Source organism: Mesocricetus auratus, unplaced genomic scaffold (assembly GCF_017639785.1).
Source record: "Mesocricetus auratus isolate SY011 unplaced genomic scaffold, BCM_Maur_2.0 Super-Scaffold_100676, whole genome shotgun sequence".
Classification (NCBI taxonomy): Eukaryota; Metazoa; Chordata; class Mammalia; order Rodentia; family Cricetidae; genus Mesocricetus; species Mesocricetus auratus.
Window position 1 is genome coordinate 87,099,136 of NW_024429266.1, and position 26,068 is coordinate 87,125,203.

Here is a 26,068-nt window from a genome sequence, read left to right on the forward strand (position 1 = left end):
TGTATTTTCTTTCGTGTGCATGTTGATTGCAGATTGTAATGTATTTCTTAGCTTGTTTCTAATGGGGAAACCTAATTGTAATCTCTACATGATATCTAAAACTGTCAAGTGACCTTTCCATTTTGAATTCCTGTCTGTCTGTTGGCTGAAGCTGAAATTTCTGGATTCTTATAGCAAGCTGACTACCAAATCTGCTTGTTTTCTCCAGCGCTGGGAAAAAAGTTAAGCCAGGCGGTGGTAGCACACGCCTATAATCCCAGCACTCAGGAGGCAGAGGCAGGTGAACCTCAGTGAGTTGGAGGCCAGCCTGGTCTACAAATCAAGTTCCAGGACAGCCAGGACTGTTACACAGAGAAACCCTATCCCGAAAAACAGAAACAAAAACAAAAAAGAGAGTTAAAGCACCTAGAGTAACACACTACCTTGCTTCCTCTGAGACCTGTTCAGTGCTTGTGTTTTTCATTAAGAGAACTAACTGTCTTGCTATCTTCATCTAGGTAGTTGGGTTCGATGCATCCACCACAGTTGAAGAATTTTTGAATACCTTGAACCAGGACACGGGAATGAGGAAGCCAGCACAGTCTGGGTTTGCACTGTTCACTGATGACCCTTCTGGAAGAGACCTTGAGCATTGTCTTCAGGGAAATATCAAGGTGAAATTTCTTTCTTCAAAGGAGCCAAACTGAACAAAACAGCAACAACAACAAAAATAGCAAAAGACTTATCAGTCTGTGCAACTTTAGGTCAGGAATTGTCCAAAGACGTAAGAAACCCAATCAGTACCATTATTTAAAACTGCCAAATTTTGGCGAAGCTGTAGAATTTTTTTTTTCTCCCTTCCTTTTTTTGGGGGGAGTGGCGGGGTGGTAACACAGAATTCTTAGCATGCCATCTATGATCATCAGTATTTCACAGCTGTTCCCAGTATCCTGAGGGCTAAATGGTCTGAAGGCACAGATAAGGCTTCTGCTCACAGCCGACTTTAGTTTCCTTAGAAAAGAGCAGCTTCATGTACTGATTGTCTTAGAGTACAACTGAAGTGACACATGTTCTAAGAGGGCTGTGACCCTTTGCATAGAGGGAAATTTCAGAACTGGGCCTTGGGGGAAAACTGAACTGCAGTCTGGTAGGGAAGGAACCAATGAAAACACAGAAAAGGGTATTTTAAAACATCTTTTTTTCTCGTTCATGGTTAAAAGAAAGAAAACAAAGTTTCATGGAATGATGTCCACAATTAGAAATATAGAGTTACTGAGCTGCAGAGACCTTACAGATACAGTCCACTTCTTTTGTGAGTGGGGAAATAGAGGGAGACAAGGTCCTGGCTACACCAAGCAGCCAGTGTGAAAAGGAGAGCACCCCTTTTGTCTCAGACGTCTTTGGGGTACCTTGTTATTCCAATCTTGATAAATTTACAAGGTGGAAAAAATTGCTTCTTCAGTGACCAAATCTTGAAGAAAAAAAATCCCTGGAACCCCCATGCAATCCTGCATTAAAATTCCTTTCTGAGTAAAACTGCATGGCCACAGTCCAAAGTTAATGTGTATCCAGTTTGACAAGTGAACCAGAAAAAAAAAAAGCAATGTATCTATCATTAAAGCCTAAGTGCAGAGCTCTACAGAAGCTAAAACCAAAAGGCTCCAGTGAGTTTGGTTTGTTTGAACTCACAGACACTCTTGATTTTAAAAGTCCTGTGGATCTCAGCTTTCTGTTTCCTTCCTAGATCTGTGACATTATTTCTAAATGGGAGCAGGCATCCAAAGAGCAGCAGCCTGGCAAGTGTGAGGGCACAAGGACTGTCCGTCTGACTTACAAAAACAGGTATGGAATACTGGAGCTGCCTGGCGGAGCCGAGTGTGCAGCTGTGTCCAAACCGTGGGCCTGCGCTCTGGTTTCCTAGACTGGCCTTGGAAGTCATCAGATTTGCACTTGTGTCTATATTCCACAGATAATAGCTCTGTTCTGGGAGAAACTGCCACACCAGTCTTTGTTTCTAATTCTCATTCTTTCTCTGTTCTGTCACCTTCTGTCCTCCACCCTCTTCCACCCACCCCTCAGCTCTAAGCTGTTTGCTTAGATAGATGCTCAGGGTAAAATGGTGATCGGGACAGGCGAAAAATCTCCAACCTTTTGGAATTTCCAAGTTAGGTAAGACAGCCACTCTAATAAATACATCATTACACACTGACCTAGCATAGCTCTATGAAAGCTTACAGCGTGACCCTGACCTAGGCTGGAGGCTTCTGGGGGCTTTTATTGAGATGGTGTTGATACTAAGGCTAAGTTCAGAAAGAGGCGGAGAACAGCAACTTTGCAAACTGTCTCTGAAGGAGTTGTTAGCGTCCATGGAGACAGGCTAAGAGTCCATGTCAGGAAACTGCCAGTGGTGCTGTAGTATGAGCCTTCTCAATAGATAAAATTTATAACAATTTTTGGCACACGGTCAGAAACTCAATTTTCATTCTTTCTCAAATACTCTTTCTTAACCTATTTTAGCAGAAGGTAGCTTTGAACTGGACCACTTCACATTAAATCTTCCTCCAAAAAAGATGTTTTTCTAGTTTTTTTTTTTGAGTCTCATAGCTCATAAATTAATCTATAAAAGATCAGGCCAAGAACCTGGTGGAGTTACTGGCATAATGTCGAATTCTTTCAGAATTGCCTCTGGAAGCTCTTAAGAGACTTAGCTTTGGAATGTACAAAGTGAAGTTACTGTATAATATAAAAAGACCAGGACAGCCTTTCATGTAGTTCAACATTTCTTTTTAATAATTTACCCTACAGAAAAACCCACGTAAGTGGACAGAATATTCTAGGGTGGCCCAGTTTCTTTCCATATTTTTGGAATAGTGAAAAAACAAAACAGAGGGCTTGCATCTTCATCAATAAGAAAATGGTTCAATTAAGGTGAAGAATCATATTTTGTGACTACACACTCAGCCACCAGGGGCTGGCCACCTTCTGCTTGAACAGACCTCCCCCCACGTTTTCTTGGGGGTGTTTTGTTTTTGTTTTTTGTCTTTTTCGAGACAGGGTTTCTTTGTGTAACAGCTCTGACTGTCTGGAACTCGCCCTGTAGACCAGGCTGCCCTCAAACTCACAGAGACCCACCTACCTTTGCCTCCGAGTGCTGGGATTAAAGGTGTGCGCCACCAAACCCCTATTATGAACCAATGCTAGTTGTTACCTATCGGAGCCTCTTTATTCAGGAGCTTGTAAACATGAGGATTTGCCCATCTGGTGAACAGCAAAATTGAAAGCAACTTGGGAAATAAGGAGTTCAGGTTATATAGTCCATTATCAAAGGAAGCCATGGCAGGAACTCAACGCAAGAGCTTGAAGCTGTTTACCTGCCCCCTCCCAGGCTCTTGGTCAGTCATCTCTTATAGGGCCCAGGCCCAGCTGCCCAGAGCTGACACCAATCACAGAGGGCTGAGCCCTCCTACATCAATTAACAATCAAGAAAAATGCCCCACAGCTATGTGCACAGAACAATTTGACGGGGGCAATCCCTCCTTGGAGGTTTTCTCTAACACATGTTGACAAGCAAGATTAGCCATCACAATATTGTGTAAGACAGTGGTTTTCCAGGCTGTCCCCTGACCTAGGAGAATTCATTTTGCAAGTAGCTATTGTCTCTACTTTGAGTGTATAAGGTGATTCCATCCTTGAGTGGATCCCGAGATGTCATCTGTCCAGCACGCCCTACATGGCACAGGCTGATAAATGACTTATTCCTGGGAGTAGGAAGTCTACTCCTGGGGATTTGCTGTGGTAAATTGAGACATTAGGGTGTCTTTAAGTTGTATCACAGTAGTTCTACTGATGTCTCTCTTGGTGGTAGCCTTCATCTCTGGCTGTTTGGTGACTGGCAAGAGTGGCTGCTAAAGCCTCTGGAAGTCTGCTGTTAAGCAGCATTCTGGATAATTCATACACTCTGAAAGCCTGAGAAGTACTGATATGAAGGCTTTCATTTTGCTGTCCCCATCTGTTGATCTCTTTGTGGTTAGGTCAAGATTCAGTTTGATTTCGTTGGAACAAAATGGAAAGACCACCATGTCTAAGACAATTCTTAATAATTAGTACCTTATGGTTGATTAGCACATACCAATTCTGGTTACAATGACTGTGGTTAGAATCAAAATTAATTTTGGGTGAAATGGATGGAGGTGATTTGAAAGACCTACAGGTAAGAATAATGCCTTTAGGGGTCTGGAGAGATGGCTCATTGGTTAAGAGCACTGGCTGATCTTCTAGAGGTCCTGTGTTCAATTCCCAGCAACCACATGGTGGCTCACAGCCATCTAGAATCAGATCTCGTGCCTTCTTCTGTCGTGCAGGGATACATACAAGTAGAACACTGTATACATGATAAATAAATCATTACAAATAAGGAGGAATGCCTTTAAGGCCTTAAATCACTGAGAAAGAGAGAGAGAGGGAGAGGGAGAGAGAGGGAGAGAGGAAGAGAGGAGAGAGAGAGAAGCATGATGAAACTACCTTGTTTGCACAACAACAAACAAAACAAGAGAGTCTGAAAAGCCTGGAGAGACATGGCTATGAGAAAGGATACTGCTTCTAAACATGGCCAAGCTTTGCATATGTTTATAAATAGCTTAAACAATGAACCCTAATTCCCAGTGGCACAGTCAGGAGGGGAACTAGCTGTGACCTGTAATGCCGCCAGAAATCCGATTCTTCTTCTGCCAACTTGCTTTGTAAGGCCTAAAATACCGGTTTTCCTTCATCATGGAATCTAAAATTTATATTTAGCAAGTTATGGAATTTTAATTATTTTGACTCAGGGATCTGAGGTCAAATTAATGGGCTTTGAACACACTCTCAGACACGGTCGCTTGGAAACTAACATTTCAATCCTAACTTGTATAGAAAGGTTCTCATTTTATTTTATTCCTTGCTATATTCTTGACATTGCAAAAGTCAAGGTGTGGTTTTCAACAAAGCAAACTGGCAAGATCCTTCCTGTGGGGAGCGCTCTTCTATCCCCTACTTGAAATCCCAGATTATTTTTGATAACACTTTGTAATTGCTGTTTTCTGGAATGTGGTTTAACAGTCCCATCTCCACAGTTAGCCGGCTATAAGAGCACCTGCATCCATTGACTTGTAAGTCAAGAAGGGTCTTAGGTCATCTAGCCTATCCTATTTCTTCTAGTGATCCTCACATTTTAAAGACTCCACAATCAAGATCCTTTTCTTAAAGATAGGATCTCAGCATGTAGCCTAGGCTGGCCTTGAACTCATGTCTACTGAATGCAAGGATTACAGGTGTGCACCACCCTGCCTGGCTGGGCTTCCCGCTCTGACTTGGAGACTCTTCTTGGGCTTCTTTGCGATGCTTTCCTTGTTCTTCCGGAGCTTTGCCTAGTTCCTCGGAGTCTCAGCCTGCCCTCCTACAGCCCGGACTCCAGGACTATGCATGTGTGGGATTGTATCCCCTGCTTTGTTGAAGCATTTCACTTTTCTTTCCCAGGCTGAATTCTCCCATTTCCCGGTGGATCTCGAGAATGGACCGTGTAGTTCCTTACTTCAGTGAGGAAATGGGCCCTTTGTAAAACCTTTCATCTCCAACCTCTCTATCTTCATGCCATACCACTTTCCTGGTTACATTTGGCATGTATTGTCTATGTCTGCTGTTCTACATCTTCCGGTCTGCTTAACAATCCTGCATTTTTGTCTTTGCATTTTCCATCTTGGATGGAAATGGGGCTGTGGTTGACTTCTAGAAACATGTCTGGTTGTCAGCCGGGCTTGGCAGGAAGATGGTCAGAACCGTGGGTAGGACAGGCTTCACTGAGATCACTCGCCATGTCTCTGGCCTCTCCTGCCCTGATGTTCAGAGACAGATGCTGTAACTAAGGGGTGTGCTCACACAGGTCTCCTCTCTCTCCCTCACCGCTGTGTTGTCATCCCGACATTCAGGCTTGTCTCGGTGATGCTGCAACGATAAACGGCACACTCACTGAAAGTAAAAATAAGTATTTATTGTAGAAATTACTCACAAGAGACCAAACAAGTAACCCAGATGAGCCAAGTAGTTTTCTACCATCGAACTGGAAGCCGAAAGCCAGAAAAAGAGGCCGAGACTTCCGTTGTTCAGTCTTTTATACCTTCCTCTGTAATGCCCCTAGCCATGCCCAAAAGTGGGCCTGGCTAGTGACATAGTTCACCGCCTACGTCTGTATACCGTCTTTAATCATGCCTAAAGTGGGTGTGGTTAGCGGTGTGGTAAGCCGCCCTTTTATTACCTCATCTGTGTGCGCCTCTAGTAAGTCCCATGGTTAATGGCGGCATTGTTTTCCTCCTACATCACGGTGTTGCTCACCTACTTTGTTGTCTTAGCACGTTGCACATCCACAACACCTGTGCCCCACAGCACAGGGAGCTCCAGCCTGGGCAAACAAAAGTCGTGCCGCAAGCCGGGCGTGGTGGATCATAGTTGTCCTAGCTACTCCTGTATTTACTCCTGTAAATAGAAGGGTCCTTCCACTTCCAAGCAGTTTGTCCCATGTTTCCCCGATGGCAGTGGTCTGTTTGTATCATGTAGTGGAGCTCAGAGGCTGAGCCCTTGCTTGTACTTGGTTCTGTCTCTATTGTGGTAGCAAGTGGGGGCGCTGGGGGCGGGGATGGCGGTGAGGCGGCTTAGTGGGTAAGGGCACTTGCCACAAAGCCTGATGCCCTGAGTTTGATCCTCAGAACTAGTGTGGGAGAGAACTCCCACACATTGTCCTCTGACTTCCACACACGTATGTGCACGTGTGCACAAACCCCCCCACCACGTACACACATGCACACACAGTAAATGTAGGATGTTTAATTAGAAAAATAAGCGTATCATGAGGCATTTCTCTCTTTTTTTTTCCAGACTGTATTTCTCAATGCAAACTCGTGGAGAGACTGACAGAGAGAAGCTACTGTTGCTGTACCAGACAAATGATCAGATAATAAATGGCCTTTTTCCGCTCAACAAGGACCTGGCGTTAGAGATGGCGGCGCTCTTAGCTCAGGTAACTTCCCCTGTGTTGTACAGAATAGTATAAGGACATGGGAAGATGCCAGTTTCTTCTGTTAAATGCAGCAAGACAGGAGGCCCTCAGCAAGGCTTTCAATTCATTTTATTGTGATTAAGAAGACATTTAAAAACCACAGGCATTATTATTACATTTTTATTTTCTGACTCCTGACAGTTGTGGTAACATAGGGTAAGACACTACATTCCATAAAGGGAAATGCATTTCTTGGTTCTTTGGAAGGGGTTGCTCAAAGCTTTGCATTTAATGAAGGAAGGAGCCTGAGTATAGACTGGTGGTCCTAAAGACACTGTGTGCAACCTGCAACCTAATAGGAACACGCCTTGGACAGAGCTAGAGTGCTTTCTTTTATTTACCTAGTATATAAATTAGAAGTAAGTTTGGACATAACACATACACACAAATTAATAGTGACTTAACCAAACAGGATGGTATTTTATTCTGAGCATGGTGACTATGTACCTGTATCTCAGCCCCTGGTTAGATCTTAAACCATCACCTTGCCTACCTCCGTAGGAGGCTGGGAGGTAGTTCCGTCTAAGCAGCCAATGCCCAGGTCATTTAAGGACACTATACTCAGGAGGGGGGAGTCTGCACAGGATAATCAAGGAGGGGGATAAAAACTTCCCTAGGAAGTACCACGTGGACAGATACCCGGGTCTCTGATCCATGGTTCTCACCCTACACATCATCCTAGGACATCTCATTTGTTCTTTAGCTCAGCCGCCGCCCTCACCAAATCTGTTCACTCCAGTTCATGTGTGTCTAAAGGGCTCCTTTGTTGATAGAGCTTTTTGCCACCAGGTCCCACCACCCTTCTCAGTCCCAAATAAGCACATGGACACTATATTAATTATTAAACTGTTGGCTGATGGCTAGGGCTTCTTACTGGCTAGCTCTGTCTTAATTATTAACCCATTTCTATAAACCTACTCGTTCCTCCACTACATGGCTTCTCTTCCCAGTCTCTCTACCTACCTTTCCCAGAATTCTCCTCGGTCTCCCAGTCCCGCCTATCTTCCTGCCTCTATTGGCCAAACAGTGTTTTATTCATCAGCCAATAGGAGAAACGGATATACAGAAGGACGTCCCCCATCACTCCTTAAATCCAGCCCATTGAAAAGTATATTAGGCCGGGGCGGTGGTGTCGCATGCCTTTAATCCCAGCACCCAGGAAGCAGAAGCAGGCGGATCTCTGTGAGTTCGAGGCCAGGCTGGACCGACAACCTCCAAAACAATACAGAGAAACCCTGTTTCGTAAAAACCAAAAAAAAAAAAAAAAAAAAAAAAAAAAGACAAAAGAAAAGTATATTAGTTATAGTCCCCTTTCTCCACATTCTGCATCTTCATCACAACGCTGTCCTTCTTAATTCTCCCCACCAAGCCCCCACCGCTGCTGGGTTCCACTCCAGGAAGTCCTCCCTCCAGGGTTTCACTCCAGCAGTTCTCATGGCCTTTTCCTGTTCTGCTCTCCCCCTTGCTCACTGGTGCCTCATCTTTTCACTTTAAACTCACACTTGGTCCTCTGCTCGCCACTCTCTGTTTTGACTTGCCTTCCCGTGATTCAGACCTCCCTCACACCCTTTGCTCTCCGGTCACCTTCTGAACCTATGCCTCTCTCTCTCAGGTGGTCCCCCCACGAAGTTATCCTTCACACAGCTGCCAGAGGGATTTTTTCCCAGTTACCCATTGCTGCCTAGCAAATGATTTTGAGTTGAGGGTGGCGGTGAGGAATGCCTGTAAATTTATAACCCTAGCACCTGAGAGGCAAAGGTAGAAAGATCACAGGCTCTATCGCTTGCATGTCTGCCTGTGGTGCAGTTGAGACTTCTACAAAAACCACCCACTCTATAGCTACTTGTATTCATGTGGGAACTGTTTGAGTTTCCAACCAGGATGGTGGTTGAGTGGCAAACGTCGTACGTAGTCTCCAAAAGAGACCATGGAAGAGAATTTGCCATTTTCCGTAGATCTGAGACTGGAAGCTAGCAGAGTGTCACCTGCCCATGGGGAGTTGTTTGCATGGCATTAGCACCTCAGAAGGAGACAACAAAAACCAGATGTCACCTCTTCATTCATATCCAGGGCCATTCATGATCTACCCCTGGCTGCTGCTTCAGTTGCCTCAAATTCCTAACTCTTCCTGCCTGGAGCACGGGTGTGTGCAAAACCCTTCACCCCTGCATGGCACCTGCTTCCTTTCTAGACTGTACTAATCTTAGTGATTGGCCCAGGTGCCTGGAATGGTTCAGCCTCTGTCCGTCCCCTGCTAATCTCATCTTGCCCTTTAGCTTCCCTCGTGGGGAACCTTTCTGAAAATTCCTGGAGGCTCAAACGGCTCAAACTCTGGGGAGCTTCTGTGATGTTTTATATGTGTGTATTGCAGTATAAAACCTTGGTGGCTCATGAATACTTGTGGCTGGCTCTGCTTAGTATCATTGACTGGCTTCCCCCAGGGCCACCGCTATTCCTGTCCCTCCTGTTTAGCAGTCTTTCCCAGGAGCAGTTTTGTTCTCGGAAGATTGAACACTTAGTCACTGAGTTTGCTTTGAGAGTATTTTAAGATCATCGGAACGTGAAAGCACGTGTGCTTCACTCAGTGCTCTCTGTCTACAAATGGGAAAGACAGAAAGGGGGGAGACCCTCACTTTCTACACAGAGAGGTCCCACCCAGGCTGCTTGCCATGCTAGGGGTCACCTTTCCAGGGGTATAAATGCCCCATGAAAATCACTCTCATCTCTAACATTTATCTTCTTCAGTTTTTAATTTTGTCTCTTAAAAAGTCTCTAAGAAAAATTAAATCTTCCTCTTTTGAGATTTTATTTTTATTTTGTGTGTATGAGGTTGTGCTTGAATGTTAGGTCTGGGAGTACCACATGCATCTGCATCCTTGGCCAGAAAAGGACATCAGATCTTCTGGGGCTTGAGTTACAAATGATTGTGGGCCACCATATGGATACTAAGAATTGAACCTAGGTTCTTATGGAAGAGCAGCCAGTGCTCAACCTGAGTCATCTCTCCAGCCCCTTAAGGATATGTATTTCTAACATGTGAGGGCATGTTAGGGGTTATCTGAGTTGACTGTCTCCAGTCACTGATATGCTATCTGGTATGTCAGGTACCAGACAGGGAGATTCTGAGCAGGTTGAGGATAGCCTCTGCACGGTCTATAAGGAAAGGAGTGTAGGGAACAAAGGGCTATATTCCTCAGACTAATCCACTAATAGGAAGAGTTGGTGAATTTATTTTTATTTTATGTACTCTTGTGTTTTGCTTGCATGTGTGTCTGTGTGAGGGTATCGGAACCCCCTGGAACTAGGGCCACAGACAGCTGTGAGCTCCCATGTGTACTGGGAGTTGAACCCAGGTCCTCTGGAAGAGCAGCCAGTGCTCTAACCACTGATCCACCTCTCCAGCCAAGAGTTGGTGAGAACAGTAATGTTCTTAGAGAAAATCTAGGGGGGAAGTAATGAGACTGTGTGGCCCTCACCACCATTGTATGCAACAGACCCCTAAAAAGGCCAATTGATACTGTTGCTGAATTTCTTAGTCTTTTTCTCACCTTTTTTATTTTTAACTGTCATTTCACCTTGTTTACTAGTGATTAAAATAGGACTTTACAATGAAAGACAATCTTGTGTTATACTCAGTAATCAGGCTGTTTTCTTTTAGCAAATACTATTAAGAGGGTGGATTAGTTTCTTCTCTGTTGCTGTGATAGAATACTCTGTGTTGTGCACTGTTTTATGCTTTTGGCTTTTGTGGGGGAGGGCACCACCTAGCTCCCAAATAAATTACACACAGGGGCTTATTCTTAGTTATGAATGCCCAGCCTTAGCTTGACTTATTCCTACCCTTTTCCTCTGGGCTTTTATTTTTCTTCTTCATTATCTTACTTTCCTTCTTACTCCATGACTGGCTGAGAGGCTGGCACCTGACATCCTCTGCTCCTTGTCTTCTTGCTCCTCGGTTCTCCTCCTATTTAATCCTCTCTGCCTGCCAGCCCCACCCATCCCTGCTCCTGCCTCACTATTGGCCGTTCAGCTCTTCCTTAGACCATCAGGTGTTTTAGACAGGCAAAGTCACACAGCTTCACAGAGTTAAACAAATACAGCATAAACAAAAGCCACACACCTGAAAATAATAAATATTCTACCACAACTCTGAAGTATTTCAGAGTCTCTTCAGGGGAGGTGGTTTCCCTTGGTTCACAGTTTGTGAACACCTTACTGGTCTCATCCTGCCCATGGTCAGAAGAATGCAAGCTTGCAGCCGTTGCTCCCTGTCATGTGGATTTCACATGACAACAGACTGTGAAATGGAACCAACTGTGAACTAAAATGAACCCTTTCTCTCTTAAGTTGCTATCGTCAGAATTTTCTGTCATGGCAACACGAAAAGTTCATGACAGGAGTTCCGAGTAGAAATGGGACCGGATTGTTTGTCACAGAATTTCTGCTAAGTTAAATTTCAGGCAAAACTGATGCTTAAAAACAACAGCTCGGATGTATGATTGTAAGTTTTACAGCCTCCCAATTGTGACAGGCAGACTTGTGTTTGCTGATCACAGAGAATGTTTCGGGTGACGGAAAGCGATTTTCTGTGTGAAAGCTGTTCTCATTGCCCTGTGTCTTCTCTTTTGGGGGCTCTCCCATCAGGTGGAGATTGGAGATTTTGAGAGACCTTTCTCAACTCCAGCCGGGCTTGTGACTAACCAGTGCAAAGCAAACCAAAACCTCAAACAAGTCATAGAAAAATTTTACCCTAAAAGGTACAGGGAAGGCTGCTCTGAAGAACAGTTACGGTAAGACACTATTTTCAGCTCTTTGGAGGGTAGAGTTACACTAGCATTTTAGTATACTTTTCTGTTTGAAGCTTCTCTTAGGATCTTTAATTCCAATGTGCTCCCAAGAGGTTTTACATATTTTAAGATGTCTTTCAAAACTTTAGAATCTATTTGTCACTTACGGCACGATACTTGAAGTATATATTCATTGAATGATGATATAAATAAGCTTACATATTTGGGGGGCAGTCTTGTGTAGCCCAGGCTAGCCTCAAACTTGGTAGGTAGCTAAAGATGACCTTAAACTCCCAATCCTCCTGCCTCTCCCTCAAAAATACTGAAGTTATAGGCGTGTATACCACGATATCCAGTTCGAAACAACTTTTTAAATAAAAAGACCACTGTGTCGTCTGATCTTAATCCTGGGTTAACCCTGATAATAAAGAAGCTTTTGCCTATGAAGTGAAAGTAGCTTCCTGGGTTCAGTGTGAGACGCAATGAACTCAACATTCCTCCAGATTGTAACATTTGGGCTCTTCAGAACTTTGAAGAGTGAAAATACTCTCAGGAGAAATTACCTGGCAAACTGACTTACACTTATGTTTAATGTTAGCCTTGTAGATGATAAAGATTTACTTGGTTGGTTGTGTTGTACACCTGAGTATCATGGGAGAATTTGGTGAAAATTCACCAGAAAGGTGGGGGCTGGGGGCAAGGGAGTTTGGCATGGGCTGAAGGGGGCTTTGTCTAGGAGGATGACTCAATACTTATGGTTTTGCTTCTGTGTCTTGTTTTTGGTTTTTTTTGGGTTTTTTTTTAGGCAGCTTTACCAGCGACTCTCAACCAGATGGATGGCCCTCCGGGGACACAGCGCGGCTGACTGTGCACGCATTTACTTGACAGTGGCCAGGAAGTGGCCCTTCTTTGGTGCCAAGTTGTTTTTTGCAAAAGTAAGAAAGGATGGGAAGGAGGACACATCATAAAAACCCCTGTGAACTTGGCTGGTCACATTTACCCCAATACAGCGTGCTTTGGGTTTATTAAAAGATGAGGAATTTCCCAGCAACTTAAAGACACAAAGTTCTGGGTACTCACCCCCCTACACACACTCACTCACTCACTCACTCACTCACCGTAAATCGTTTTCTCATTGGCTTAATTATTTAATGAGCATCTACCGAACCCTGTTTGGCAAGCCTTGTGCTAAGCTCCTGGAGGCATAAAACTCAGTCTCCAATGAGTTGTACCAAACTTCCAGGCAGTTCCCAGCAAACACCGGCTTTGCAACAGGCCTGTAAACTAGCCACCTGGGAGGTGGCTGGCCCTGACCCCTAAAGGAAAGCCTAGACCTTTTCTTTTGGGAGCATTTTGCTTTTTGGTTTTGGCGCTGGGCTCTGAATCCAGGACCTCTGGCATACATGCCGAAAGCAGGCGCTTCCCTCAAGTCACACGACTGGTCTCACACTGTGTCCTTCGGTCTTTTCCTTGCGTGGTGCCACCTGGGACTCTTTGGCTTCAAAGATAAACTCATCCTGGCTTGTATCCCGGCTTCTGTACTCTCGCATTGCGTGCTCCTTGAGACTGAGCTACCATCCTCTTCCGGGGCCCACCGTCAGGGTTTGGAAGCCATTGCCACTTAATAAATACTTGGGACAACTTGGTCAAACTGCCTGATCTCAGGTTCCTCATCTTTTAATAAACAACATGGACTAGAAAGGTCAAACTCCAGGCATGTTCTATCTCTGTCTGGCTCACTATTAGGTTAGAAATAACTCCGGCTCACTGACTGCTGTGTTATAAATTACTTTTGCTACTGGAACTAGAAGCCGTATTTTTTGTTTGTTTGTTTTTGGTTTTTTTTTTTAAGATGTATTTATTATATGTACAGTATTTGCCTGCATTCATATCTGCCTGCCAGAAGAGGGCGCCAGATCTCACCACAGAAGATTGTAAGCCACCATGTGGTTGCTGGGACTTGAATTCAGGGCCTCTGGAAGAGCAGTCAGTGTTCTTAACCTCTGAGCCATCTCTCCAGCCCAAACAGTAAAAGTTTCGACAGCTATTAAATCTGTGACACAAAAACACAAGATGCAAAGATCAGTGTTCCTGTGTGAAAGATAAGAAAACTGACCCATGGTGTTTGTCTGAATGCACTCATTACTGAATAAAGACTTGAGCCTGCAAGTCAGGTGGCCTGAGACAATGTCTGCTGCTCCCTTTAGCGTGACACACCACCTTTACAGCAGGGATTATCAGGGGTTTTTTTGGGGGGGTGTTTAATGGCAGATCTTATGTGCATCTAGGCTGAAAATATGACTGTAATTTTGCTTAGCATCCATAATAGAGCATATTTTCACTTCTCTGTAGCCCATAGCTCCCTCATCATCTGGCAACACTTTTGTGTGGCTGGCCATCCACGAAAATGGATTGAGCATCCTAGAGTACACCACCATGGTAAGATTAAACCCGATGTCTGTCATTAAACCTCCTATCTCCATTGCTCAAGGTACATACAGTAAGGGGAAGGTCATGAGATTCTGAATTTCTGTGCTCTGATTGTCCCCTGAGCTTAGACAACATTCTTCCTGAAACCCTCTAATAGTCACTTTACAGGAACAATTATGTTACAGTCTGGTGTTTTAAATGAGAGGAGACAGGCTGTGTGTTGTGTATGCAAAAAAAATAATTAAGATGGTGGGATTAAGTTACAGTCATGGCTCTGGTTGGTATTTTTAAGTACTATGGTAATCCTTTATCTGTGTGTGTGTGTGTGTGTGTGTGTGTGTGTGTGTGTGTGTACTCAAGTGGAGGTCAGAGGACAACTTGCTGGACTCGGCTCTTTCCTTCCACTCTATGGGACCCAAGAATCAAACTCAGGTGGTCAGCCTTGGCAGCAAGTGCCTATACTCGTTGAGCCATATCACTGGCCCTCCACAGTTTGTGTTTTTTTAATGTATAAAATAAGAATGTTTAAGATATTAAAAAGTATTGCCAAAGTTTAAATTTCAGTTTCATTGATGTTTCTATAGCATATTTTGTATAGCTTTCCATAATGTCACCATGTCTACTTACATTAAGATTAAATTTTGACTAAAACATAGAGTATATAATGTAAAGTGAACTTGAGGTGGACAGTGTGGCACATGATGGTAGCCCCAGCGTTGAAGACCCTGAAACAGGAAGGTTGCAAGTTCAAGGCCAGAGTGGGCTTACACAGCAAGATCCTGTCTCCATTTTCAAAATAGAAAAAAAGAAATCAAAGTATTCCTTTTATGTGTTCATTTATTTATGTGAATTTATCGTCTGCCATATTTCATAGGCTATCTGGTAATTTTCGCTGTTGTGCTGGGAGCTCACACATGCTTGGCCAGTGCTTTGCCACTGAGCGACACACCCCAACCCTAAATTTCTCAGTCTGGTGGGTAATGGTTGCTGCTTTAAAGATACAGTGGGAGATCCTTTCCTGTGGCAATAGTGAGATAGCCCTGGAAAATTCTTGGTTTTAGTTTTTGAGATGAAATTTCATTTCCTCTTTTCCTTTCATACCTCCAACCTCTCCCATGCACACACAAACCCACTCTCTTTCAACTTCATAATGGCCTCTGGCCTCTTTTTCTTTCATTGTTTAACACACACACACACACACACACACACACACACACACACGATGATAACAACATGGTTTGGCTGTTCAGCAGGCAGGGGACCATTTAACACAGTTGTCTATAAAGGTGTTTCACACTCCCATCTGGTGGCACAGGATATTGACCTGTGGGAATTTAGAACAGGATGACACTGAACAGTATGAACCGTTTCTGTTTGTTCCAGAGTCTGCCTAGCAGGGGAACCATATGGATCTGCCAGTACAGTCTTTGACCATTTGGATCTTAAAACCATCAGTTCCTTAGATCTGAGCGGACATATAAAAATACATTACCAAATATTTTCTACTGGGTGCTGTGAATATAGGTGTTTATATTTCCTAATTTGAGTTTCTCAGGATCAAATGTGTAGGTTGATGATTCCTAAGTAACCTTAGTACAACTATTATTTACATTAGCCACAATAGATTTGATCTGAGAGACATTATTTTCGCATTTGCCATAGTATCAATATTAGCATTTTCTCCTCTTCTTTGGGTGTGGACAGCCCATTAACAGTTCCTTTTGCTTTTCTTGGAAGAGGTTAATGGTCAGCTACGCGTACAAGAGCCTGATGACCTTTGGAGGGTGTCAAGACGATTTTATGGTTGTCATTAATACTCATTCAAAGGACAGGCCAACAGAAAAGTTACTTTTTGCCATGGCAAAACCCAAGGTGAGTAGACCCGTCTCCGCCAGTTTCTCAACCGGTTGCTCTTGCACAGGAAGACACGAAGGGCATTCCAGATAGAACAGGTGTCGCTGAAGCAACCCTGGGCTCAAATCCTCAATTACTCAATCTGAGTTCTACTCTCTTTTGCATGACCCTACCTGGATCATCTGCCCACATTCAGGAGTATGTTCGGGAGGGTGGGGTAGAGTTCAGGGCAGCCTGGGCTACTTAAGATCCCTGTCTCAAAAGAGTGTGTGTGTGGTGAGTCGTGAGTTATTGTGGGGTTATTTTTTATGGGATTATTAAAGAGCAGAGTTTTATAGTTAAGGTGTACATGTCCCTTTGTTATAGTTAACTATATAGTTTCAACATCTTTCAGTAAAGCAATTTTTTAAAAGATTACGTGCTAACAGGTAATTGAGGTTCATGGCTACAGTCTGATGCAGAGTCTGAGTGTAGTGTGAGTGAAGCCTTGGGGTTCAAGCCCCAGTACTGAAAAATAAATCTAATTTTAGTTTTAAAAAAAAGTTTATTTCAGTGTCTATGTTACATGTGTGTCTCTGTGTGCATGCCACAGCACACTATGGAAGTCAGAGACAACTTGGCGTCATTTCTCTCTTTCCACTCCCCGTGGGTCCTAGGGATCCGAAGCTAGGCATTTCTCAAGTCCGTTTGTTTGTCTCATGGTAGATACCTGCTCTGACTAGTTAGTTCTGTGTTTTAAGCGAGAGCAGTTAACCGTAGAGTACAAAAGATCACAGTAACTTCGGTGCTTGTTTTTAGTAGAATCGATATGATGCTCTAAAATTCTTAATGCAGACCGGCACATTTCCCAGCATTGTCAATCAGCTTGACTGGGCTTTGAGGTTCATTCTTTCTGTTGACTGAAGCAATAGGAAAATGTGATGGTACCTTGATGGTGCCAGGCACGTTAAAGTTAAAATAAACTATAAAAAAAAAAAAACTGAGATGTAGACCAGTGGTTCTCAACCTTCCTGAAGCTGCAACCCTTTGTTGGGGTGACCTGCACCCAGCCATAATATTATTCCAATGCGTCTTCATAACTGTAATTTTGCTACAGTTATGAATCGTAATGAGCATCTAATAGGCAGATTATCTGATATGCCACCCCAAAAGGAGTCTCAACCCACAAGTTGAGAACCGATGATCTTCAGAGGAGGGCATGGCGGCGGGCTGGGCAAGTACAATTAAAATCACGCACGGACAGTAGAGAGAACTCGGGAGCCTAACAGGACCGTTTTTCTCATTTTAGATCCTTGAGATCACCCTTCTGATTGCCAGTTACATCAACAACTCCTATCAGCAGAAAGCCTTCCACCACCTCTCTGCCCCCGCTCTGCTCTCCGCCAGGACCCAAGGACCCCAAGCCAGGGCCATGGGCAGCCAGCCCCTTCTGTCCAGCAGCAGGCCCAGCAAAGGCCCCACCTTGCTCTGAAAGCTCCTGAACCTGACCTTCACTCCCGGCTCTCCACAAAGCGGCTGCGCCCGCTACAAACAAGTGTTTTACACACTGCCAGCGTGGCGCGCTCACCAGCACTCCAGACTTTAGCAGTAATGGGTTACTCTCTTGTCTGACTCTTCAATATTTGGATAACAATAAAACAGAAACATGAATTGTGCCAATACACTCACTGTGTCTTAGACACAGTAGTAGGTTAGAATTTGTCTCCACTCCATCCCATCTCCCTTCTTGGCCATCAGACATTGTGCAATAAGCCCCCCTCCACTTTTAATTATCCTGGCAGTCTTTTGAAAGGGAGATTCCAAACTCTCATTTGGTAAACCAGTTGGCTATCTGCAAAAACTCACTGCCAAAAAAGAAAACTGTAAGTACTGTAATTAAATGGGCCTTTTAGCTAATGAAGTGGTATTTGGAAAAGAATGAGGTTCGGTGTAAGAATCAGCTGTGGGAACATGCAGGGGGCAAATTCTTAGAGTAAGTGCAGTAAGTCTCCCGAGTCTATGAGTCATCACATGCGAAGACAGGCGGTAGCTAGCCAGAGCCTCCTCTGTGGTATCAGAAAGTGTGGCCTCTGCAGATCACTGGAGCGTGGGATTTCAAAGGAGGTGTTGAGTCCTAGCAACACAGCCTAAGATTGCTGCAAAAGTGCCCCACATTTCACTGTGTTTAACACTAGGTCACCTTGACCTTGCTTTGTTACAAAGGGGATCTTTGGAAACAAAGGTCTTAATGCTCTGTCATTCGTACAGTCTTTCCTGGTGAGAGTTTAGAAGCAAAGTGCAGAGTAAACCTTAATAGAAAATACCAATGCCAAAGGAAGTAATTCGTCGTTGAAATTGTCTTGAGACGCCCCCATGTGTGTTAGTTATCCCATTGCTGTCGCAAACACTTGACAGAACCGAAGGGAGACAGGATTGTTTGGGGGAGTTCAGAGGCTTGGCCTCATGCGGCTGGGAAGAACCCATGGGGGCGGGACATGTGGCATAAAAGGTTTCTTCAACTCAGGATGGACAGGAAGCAGAGAGCGAGGAAGGAATGAGGGACAGGTACACCTTCAAAGCTGTTCCCAGTGACACCCAAAAGTCCCACCACCTCTTAAACTGGCATCGCCACCTGGGGGCCAAGTCTTCAACACATCTAGGAACATAGTTAAATCATAACAGTGCCGTAAGCCGTCAGTACAGTCCAGGCTATGCCAAAGATATGGAATTAGTACTCATGATAACAATGAAACTGTGATATGATATGAACATTCTTTTATAAAAATGCTCACTGTAAGAGTGATAACCACAAGTCTACCTAATTTTATTTATGTGTAGCATATTTGTATTTATTTTAGACATATATTTATCACTGTGTGTGCTATTATTTTTTTAAACCAATTTGAGAAAATGCTAGCTGCCCAACTAATTTGTTGGCAGAGCCTTTGTATTTTCTCCTTTGCTGCTTTCTTCCTGGGGGAGTGTCCTGTTCTCACACTGAACCTTTTAAATATGTTCTGCCCTTAGGAGCGAAGTCAAGAAACATATGGCTCGAGTCATACAGGACATACAGTCATAATGACAAAGATATTTTTAAAACACCCTAGAAATTGGGTTTTCAGTGGTTATTTGCCCTTCCATCTTCTGAGCCGCAACCACTCACCCAATGAACAGATTCCTTTTTTAGAATAAATGATTACACATTTGGGGGTGACTCTCAGAGTTTTTGACTGGGATACAGTTGCGTTTTTGAGTGCCCATAAAACCATTTAGTAATCATTAGTGGGCAAGTCAGAGACGGGGCAGAGTTCTTAATGTGTGAGAACGTTATTCTCAGACAACAGTTCATTCACCATCTGGTGAGCAGTCCCCATATGCCCCATCCTGAGCTTTCAAACTAGTGAATGCTTAGCTTAAGCCATGGTGCCTTAGACTTTATGCTTGTTTTTGACAGAGCAGAAATAAAATATTTTGATGGAAAGAAGTCAATTTTCTGTAACCAATGATGTGGAAATGTTATTTCCTGGGAAATTACTTATCTAGACATTTTTTAAGAATGCAAGTATATTATTATGATTTGGTGACAAGAGAAATAATGTTTCATGTTTAATTGTAATATTTCTCACCCATCCTTTTCTTCCTTTCAGTCATAATAAATGATTTGTGAGACCCATTTTGAACATTATCTTTTGAATAATTCTCGAGCCATACCTAATGTTTTCGTTGTCAAAGCTGGGGTGTGCTTCAGAGGGAGTGGCAGTTATCACCTCCTCAGGCATTCATTGTGTCTTCCGTGTGGCGTTGTTTCATTCACATGGAAGAAAACTGTTTAGACAAATTGTAAATTTAATACACATGCATATGGATACATACAGACTATGTGAAGAGGCAAACAGATTTGTTTTTCCAATATACCCCCCTTTTCATTTAAGTGAGTTCATTGGATTAGGTCTAAAATTAATTTAAAATATTCTGCAGTGTGTGTGTGTGCCCTAATAGCAAATACTGCCATTCCTTATGAATAATTATGAATTTAACTCAATTTATAAGAGTTGTTAACCACAACTTACATAGAGACTTTGTCCCCAAAATCTGTGTTTCCTTTTTTTTTTCTCTGTACTGTTTTGGAGGCTGTCCTGGAACTCGATCTGTAGACCAGGCTGGCCTTAAACTCACAGAGATCCGCCTGCCTCTGCCTCCCGAGTGCTGGGATTAGAGGTGTGCACCACCAATGCCCGAATGTGTTTCTTGGTCAATTGTTTGCCAGTGTTTTTTGGTTGGGTCCAGTGGACTTAATCCGGTTGCTGCTTGGAAGGAGAAGTGTGGATTGAGGAACGAATTAGACAGGAGACAGAGAGACTCAGGAGGGTACCCAATGAATACCAGGATCTGCCCCAAGTTTATTACTCAAAGTTCTTATAAACCCCAGTCAGTAGGGTGGAAGGCACAAGACTTCCTTACTGAGATACAAAGAACAAGCCAGTGTAATTACCTTCTCAATACCCAAAACATCGAGTCCCCACTCCCTAAACCAAATATCCTGTTGTCAAGGTGACACACCCATTTAGCTATACTATGGGCTTGAACTCTCTGACCTTAAGTCCAGATGAAACGGAGCCACTTCTATGGGCCCCTGGCAGTTTTCCACAGTGAAAAATATGACCAGGTTCCTAGAACAATTTTACTGTTAATTGAACTGGAGTATAATCCTGAAGAACTAAGCATCATGGCCTCCTGTGTTTTTCCAGTAAAGGCTTTCAGTGTCTCCGGAATGGTTTCCCCGTGTGCTGCCTCTGGGCTGCCACAGAATCTGCACTCCTCCTGGCCCTAAGCTGATTCTCATGGGGCTAAGGCTTGGGCAAGAGGGACAGAGGGCAGTGAGGGACAAGAAGGAGCACGTAGAGACCCTTCTCTGCTAGCACAGCTCAGATTCCCCTCCCTTCCCTTTTCCCCAAGAGAAGGAAGGGACTTGCAGCCAGAGAGAAACTTTTAATCCCCTGGTTAACAGGATTTTCCATCCCTCTGTTACTACTACTATCTGTTATGATAAAGCTCGTGGGGAACCTTGGCTGGGGGACCTTGGTGGATTCATGGCAGGTGAGGGTGACTGGGGTGGGGGGACAAACAGGCCAGGCAGACAGAGCTTAAGTGAGAAGTTTTATTGGGAAGGGAAGGGAGGGGAAGGAAAGAGAAAAGAGGTAAAGAGACAGGGAGAGGACAGAAGAGAAGAGGGAGACAGGAAAAGTCCTGTCTGCCCCAGGGGAACTGCAGAGAAGAGAGCAAGTGGGAGGGTCTTTCTTTTAAAGGGGTCCTTTGAACCTGCATGCAGACTAGTAATCATGGACCCCTGGGCTGACCAGGGCACTGCCTGAGTGCATTCTGCCAGGTGACAGGGGCAGGCCAGCATAATGCCTGAATCGTTACACTAATATAGATCTCGGGAAAGCAGAGAAGTTTGGGGTAAATTTCTAAAGTTCAACTTGAACTAACTCACAAAACAATAAGAAAATTCACTTCTCTCATTGCCATTACAAAGATAGTAGGATGCCTCAAATAACTAAATGAAGTCATAAGAAAAGGATGCAGGCAGAGGGGCCTTGGGAAAACCTGGGGATTTGCACCAGGACTCTATGCTCATACGCTGTGTCTGCTTTGTGTACTTTACATTTAGCAGAACATATGGTAATTTTCTCCAAAAGGGAATGACCTGCTTTTTCCAATCATCACTTGAAAAATTCCAGGGAAGGACTCTGATTAACCCAATTCATATTTCACGTTTATGTCAAGCCAAGTCAGCATTGGATGAATGCCAAAAGAAATTATGAAAACAAATCTGTACAGTAGAATAATGTGCAGCCAGCAAGTCTTGTTCTGATGACTTTATAACTGATATGTGGGAATACATGCCTAAAACCCAGATTTTAACCACATTCAGTATTAACCCCAAGAAAAAGAATTTGATGAGAGACGTCAAAATGTTGAATGTTTATTTCTTCTGGGATAAACATTTCCCCATCATCATCTTTCCTGCTTCTCTCTCTCTCTCTTTTTTTTTTTTTTTGTCTTTTTCTTAAGTGCCGGGGACTCAATGTAAGAAGCTTCACATGCTCAACAAGAGTTCCAGCACAGAGTCACATCTCTTGCTCTCTTTTCCCTCTCTGTATATCCTTTTTTTTCCTGCAAGAAATGCTGAAAACAAAGGGGAAGATATAAAAACTCTGTCACTTTCCTGTCGGTGTTAATAGACTCCATATGGTCCTGTAGGTTCCTGGAAAAAAATCCCCCACAGCTGCAAAAACTTATCTCCCCCAAACACAGGGCCAGGCAAAGCATGCCAGTTTTAAAATCTTCCATGGCTCCTCATAGCCAGTACAGGCAAGCATTCGGGACAGGTCAAATACCAAACCTGCCATGAATGCTTGGACAGGTTCTTCAGGCATGGCTGCTTATGCAACTCTTCTACAATAGCTTGCTCACCCTGGATTCTGGTTGTAATGAGCTGTGTACACCTGTTTTAAAGGCTGGGTTCTTATCTCACCTCTTACTCTGTATAGCACAGGGTTTTGTCTATGTCCATATAGCTTTTATGGGGATTCATATAAAGAGGGGTGGTGGAATATTTTAAGATGTGCTACATTTGTTTATGCTGTGGAACGTTTGTTTAATGATGTAAAGATGTGTTACCTTCTTTTACATTGCATTTGTTTATGAAGTTGCATTACGTTGCCTGTCTAAAACACCTGATTGGTCTAATAAAGAGCAGGAGAAAGGATAGGCGGGGCTGGCAGGCAGAGGTAATAAACAAGAAGAAAAAGAGGATTGAGGAGCAAGAAGCCAAGGAGGATATCAAGGATCAGTCACCCAGCTACACAGCCAGCCACAGAATACAAAGTAAAGAAAGGTATTCAGAAATAAAGATAAAATCCCAGAAGCAAAAGGTAGACAAGATAACTTAAGAAAAGCTGGCTAGAAATAAGCCAAGTTAAGGCCAGACATTTGTAAGTAATAATAAGCCTCCATGTGTGATTTATTTGGGAGCTGGGTGATGGGGCCCCAAAGAGCAAAGAGTTAAGAGTAAAAACAAAAAAAACTACAGAGGGGTGTCTATAAAGAGCCCATAAAGTTCAAACAAATGAAATTCACCTTCAAAAGGTAAATTAAGTATGTAAGAGAGGCACACACTTCATTGACTTATTAATAAATAATGTACTGCCTTATAAAACATCAGTCAACCCTTCAGAATGCTGGGGGGAAGGTTGCGCACCTTCTTTTGATTTTAATTGTTGAATTTTTCTTCTACCAAATTATTAGATAACAGCTCAGCCTTGTTTCAGCTTCTGTTCCCAAATCATGGCAATGGGGGTGGAGGAGTTAAAGACCAGAGAGCAGAGGCCTCTGGCATACAGTCGGCACTCGATAGAAATAAAAACAAAGCAAAGCAAAAAGCAAAAAAACTTCAAGTCCTAACCCTTTGATCCCAGATGCATCAGGATGCTCACCATACCCTTCTGGCATCCTAGAGGTTGAGATATGATCTGAAGGCAGAGAACTACATTTCCCATGAGGTCGCTCTTCGACACGCATTCCCTGCCGCGACGTCGCTGCCATGACAACCGAGGAGCCCGCTTTCTCTAGCCCACGTAGGAGCTCGCAGCCCGCCCGGGGTCAGCCCACGCGGAGCCCAGGACTTCTGGGGCTGCACAGCCACCATGCCCAGGTATTGCTCAACCGACGGGCGGGACGCTCACGACATGGAAGGGGCACGGGAGGGTGGGACGGGGTACCCGGTCCTGGCGCTGTGGGAGACTGTGGGTCTGGACCGCGCCAATCCCCCCCCCCCGCGCGCAAAAACAAAAACAAAAACAAAAAAAAAAAAACCAGGCCTCTGTCACAAACAAGTAGATCAGTAAGCGGTTAGGAAGTATGGACCCCATGCATTCGCTGATTGCATAGATGGTTCTCGAGTGCCTCTTGCCCTTGCAGGCTGCAGGGCACGCGGTGCTGAACCAGACCGCAAAGCCACCTCCCCAGGGCCCACTGCCTCCTGGTGCAGGACTTGGCTACTTGAGATGCGGGAAGTGCAGCACCTCCTTGAGGGCGGAGGGTTGGGGGTGCTGATGGCTTGCAAAATAAGTTTGAGCTCTTCCTCTCTCCAAGGTCCTTTAAAGTACCCGGACCTCCCAAAGGCCTGCAAGGATGTCGGGGAGAGAGGGCCAGGGACTGTTCGCCCCCTTCTGGATCTGAGGCATGAACTGCTGTTGGGTTGATGGTGTTTGGGACTGGAAATGAGTCAGCTTTGCGTCGCGTTCTGATTGGTTACCGTAGTGAGGCTATGGGTACAGGGGTTTGGGGTTTTGTTGTTTGGGGTTTTTATTTTTACTTTTTTGTTGTTTGTTTTGGCTTTTTTTTTTTTGAGGGCGTGGGGAGGCAGCTGGAAGAATCCTTTCCTTTTACTGGGCACTGGAGAAACATAAACCCTTTTTTGGAGGGATGCTGTGTAAACAGGGCAAGAAGATGCAGGCAGAGTTGAGGGCGGGGGGGGCGGGGAGGAGGGGGACCGCTGGCTATAAAATAAAACAGCACAGTGCGACTTTTCGGGATTTCTATTTTGGCATTGTTTTCCTGCCTTGGCATTTTTTTAAAAGCATTTCCGTTTTGTTTGGGATTCTGAGAATTGAACCCAAAGACTCAATGCACGTTAGGCAGGCACGTTGCCCCTTAACTATATCATCACCCCGGTTTCTGGTGCGTGTCTAGTAATAATTATAGGCCATCAATAGCTTTTGTACTTTAAAAGGCCAGCGCCTAAAACTAAATGAACAGGGACACCGTAACCATTATTACTGCGGCCCCAAAAGCAGACGTTCTTTTTTTTTTTTTTTATGTTTTTAATTGGTATTTCAGAGACCAAGAAAGCAGCCTTGAGCCCGGCGATTAGCGCAGAGGCTTGCATGTAGTAGTTGCTCAACGATGGATTAAGTGCTGGATGTTCAAGCATGAGTTGGTGAAAACCAAGGGTGTCTGTGAACTCGCGACTTTGGGGAGGGGTTGAAGACAGGAGGATCGCTGGGGCTTCCTGGCCAGCTAGTCTACCCAAGAAGGCAAGCAGACATGAGTGCGTTCTCTCAGCTCTTGACGGTGGGCGTGACTAGCTGCGGCAAGCTCCTGCTGCCTTGAGCTACCCGCTAGCCATGACTCCTGAAACTGAAGCAGACAGAGGTGTTTTATCACAGCAGTGGAATGGAGACTAGGACACTCAGTTTACCAGCTTCAGTTTTCCTTATGGACCATTTCCATCAGTGTTCTACCTAGTTATCGACTCCCGGGAAATAGTGGGGTTTTTGTTTTTTTTACAACTCTTACTGAAACAAAGTTTCTGTGCTGGAATTAACTGTTTCTAAGCATTCCTTCTGTGTCTCTACTTCCTACGCAGTGAAACTCTCTGGGAAATCGCAAAAGCTGAAGTGGAAAAAAGGAAAAGTCACGGAACTGAAGGAGACGGAGCCGAAATTGGAGAAAAGTCTGTTTTCTTCATTGGCAGTAAAAATGGGGTAATGCTGTAATATTCTTTAGCTATTGAGATAATTTAGCAATCAGTGACAAATTTTGCTTTAATACTTTGACAAATTTTTCATATTTTCAACTCTTTAATTATATGGTCACCCTGAGTTAGCATAAATTAGAAAGGACTTAGCATAGCTCTGGGAAAAGTTATAACCATGAACAAAGTGTTAGGAAGACTCTTAACTAATTTTATTTCACACGTTGAAAGTATTCAGATCTTCTGCTTCGATTTTATATAAAGGCCAAGGTCCGTTTAAATGTCTGAGTCAGCACCCTAAATCTGTAAGTCAGTATCTTGGCAATATTTACACTGTGGATTCAGTGACTTCACTTTTAGGAATCTCTATGAAGGAATACTTGAGCTGCTTTAGCGATGTTTATCAAACAA

The 26,068-nt window shown here is 44.0% G+C and overlaps 2 protein-coding genes and 1 long non-coding RNA gene across 6 annotated transcripts in view; 2 read left to right on the top strand and 1 right to left on the bottom strand.

Annotated features, from left to right (window-relative positions):
• Plekhh2 (pleckstrin homology, MyTH4 and FERM domain containing H2) overlaps window positions 1-19,789 on the top strand; it is a 97,693-nt gene extending 77,904 nt beyond the window's left edge. For both annotated transcript variants that reach the window (XM_040737694.1, XM_040737695.1), the window contains exons 23-30: window positions 498-653; window positions 1,724-1,821; window positions 6,886-7,027; window positions 11,711-11,856; window positions 12,659-12,788; window positions 14,206-14,292; window positions 16,021-16,155; window positions 17,426-19,789. In XM_040737694.1, coding sequence (XP_040593628.1) covers window positions 498-653; window positions 1,724-1,821; window positions 6,886-7,027; window positions 11,711-11,856; window positions 12,659-12,788; window positions 14,206-14,292; window positions 16,021-16,155; window positions 17,426-17,608 — 1,077 coding nt within the window. In that variant the 3' untranslated portion in view covers window positions 17,609-19,789. The remainder of the gene's footprint in view (window positions 1-497; window positions 654-1,723; window positions 1,822-6,885; window positions 7,028-11,710; window positions 11,857-12,658; window positions 12,789-14,205; window positions 14,293-16,020; window positions 16,156-17,425) is intronic.
• LOC121136732 lies at window positions 16,668-23,802 on the bottom strand. Of its 2 annotated transcripts, none has more exons than XR_005873825.1 (3): window positions 23,621-23,802; window positions 19,828-19,941; window positions 16,668-17,036 (listed from the first exon to the last, which is right to left on the bottom strand). It is a non-coding gene; the product is annotated as an uncharacterized LOC121136732 (long non-coding RNA). The 2 variants fall into 2 exon arrangements; XR_005873824.1 differs by having other exon boundaries at window positions 23,616-23,802.
• Dync2li1 (dynein cytoplasmic 2 light intermediate chain 1) overlaps window positions 23,711-26,068 on the top strand; it is a 43,149-nt gene continuing 40,791 nt past the window's right edge. For both annotated transcript variants that reach the window (XM_005077256.4, XM_013118518.3), the window contains exons 1-2: window positions 23,711-23,833; window positions 25,550-25,667. In XM_005077256.4, coding sequence (XP_005077313.1) covers window positions 23,826-23,833; window positions 25,550-25,667 — 126 coding nt within the window. In that variant the 5' untranslated portion in view covers window positions 23,711-23,825. The remainder of the gene's footprint in view (window positions 23,834-25,549; window positions 25,668-26,068) is intronic.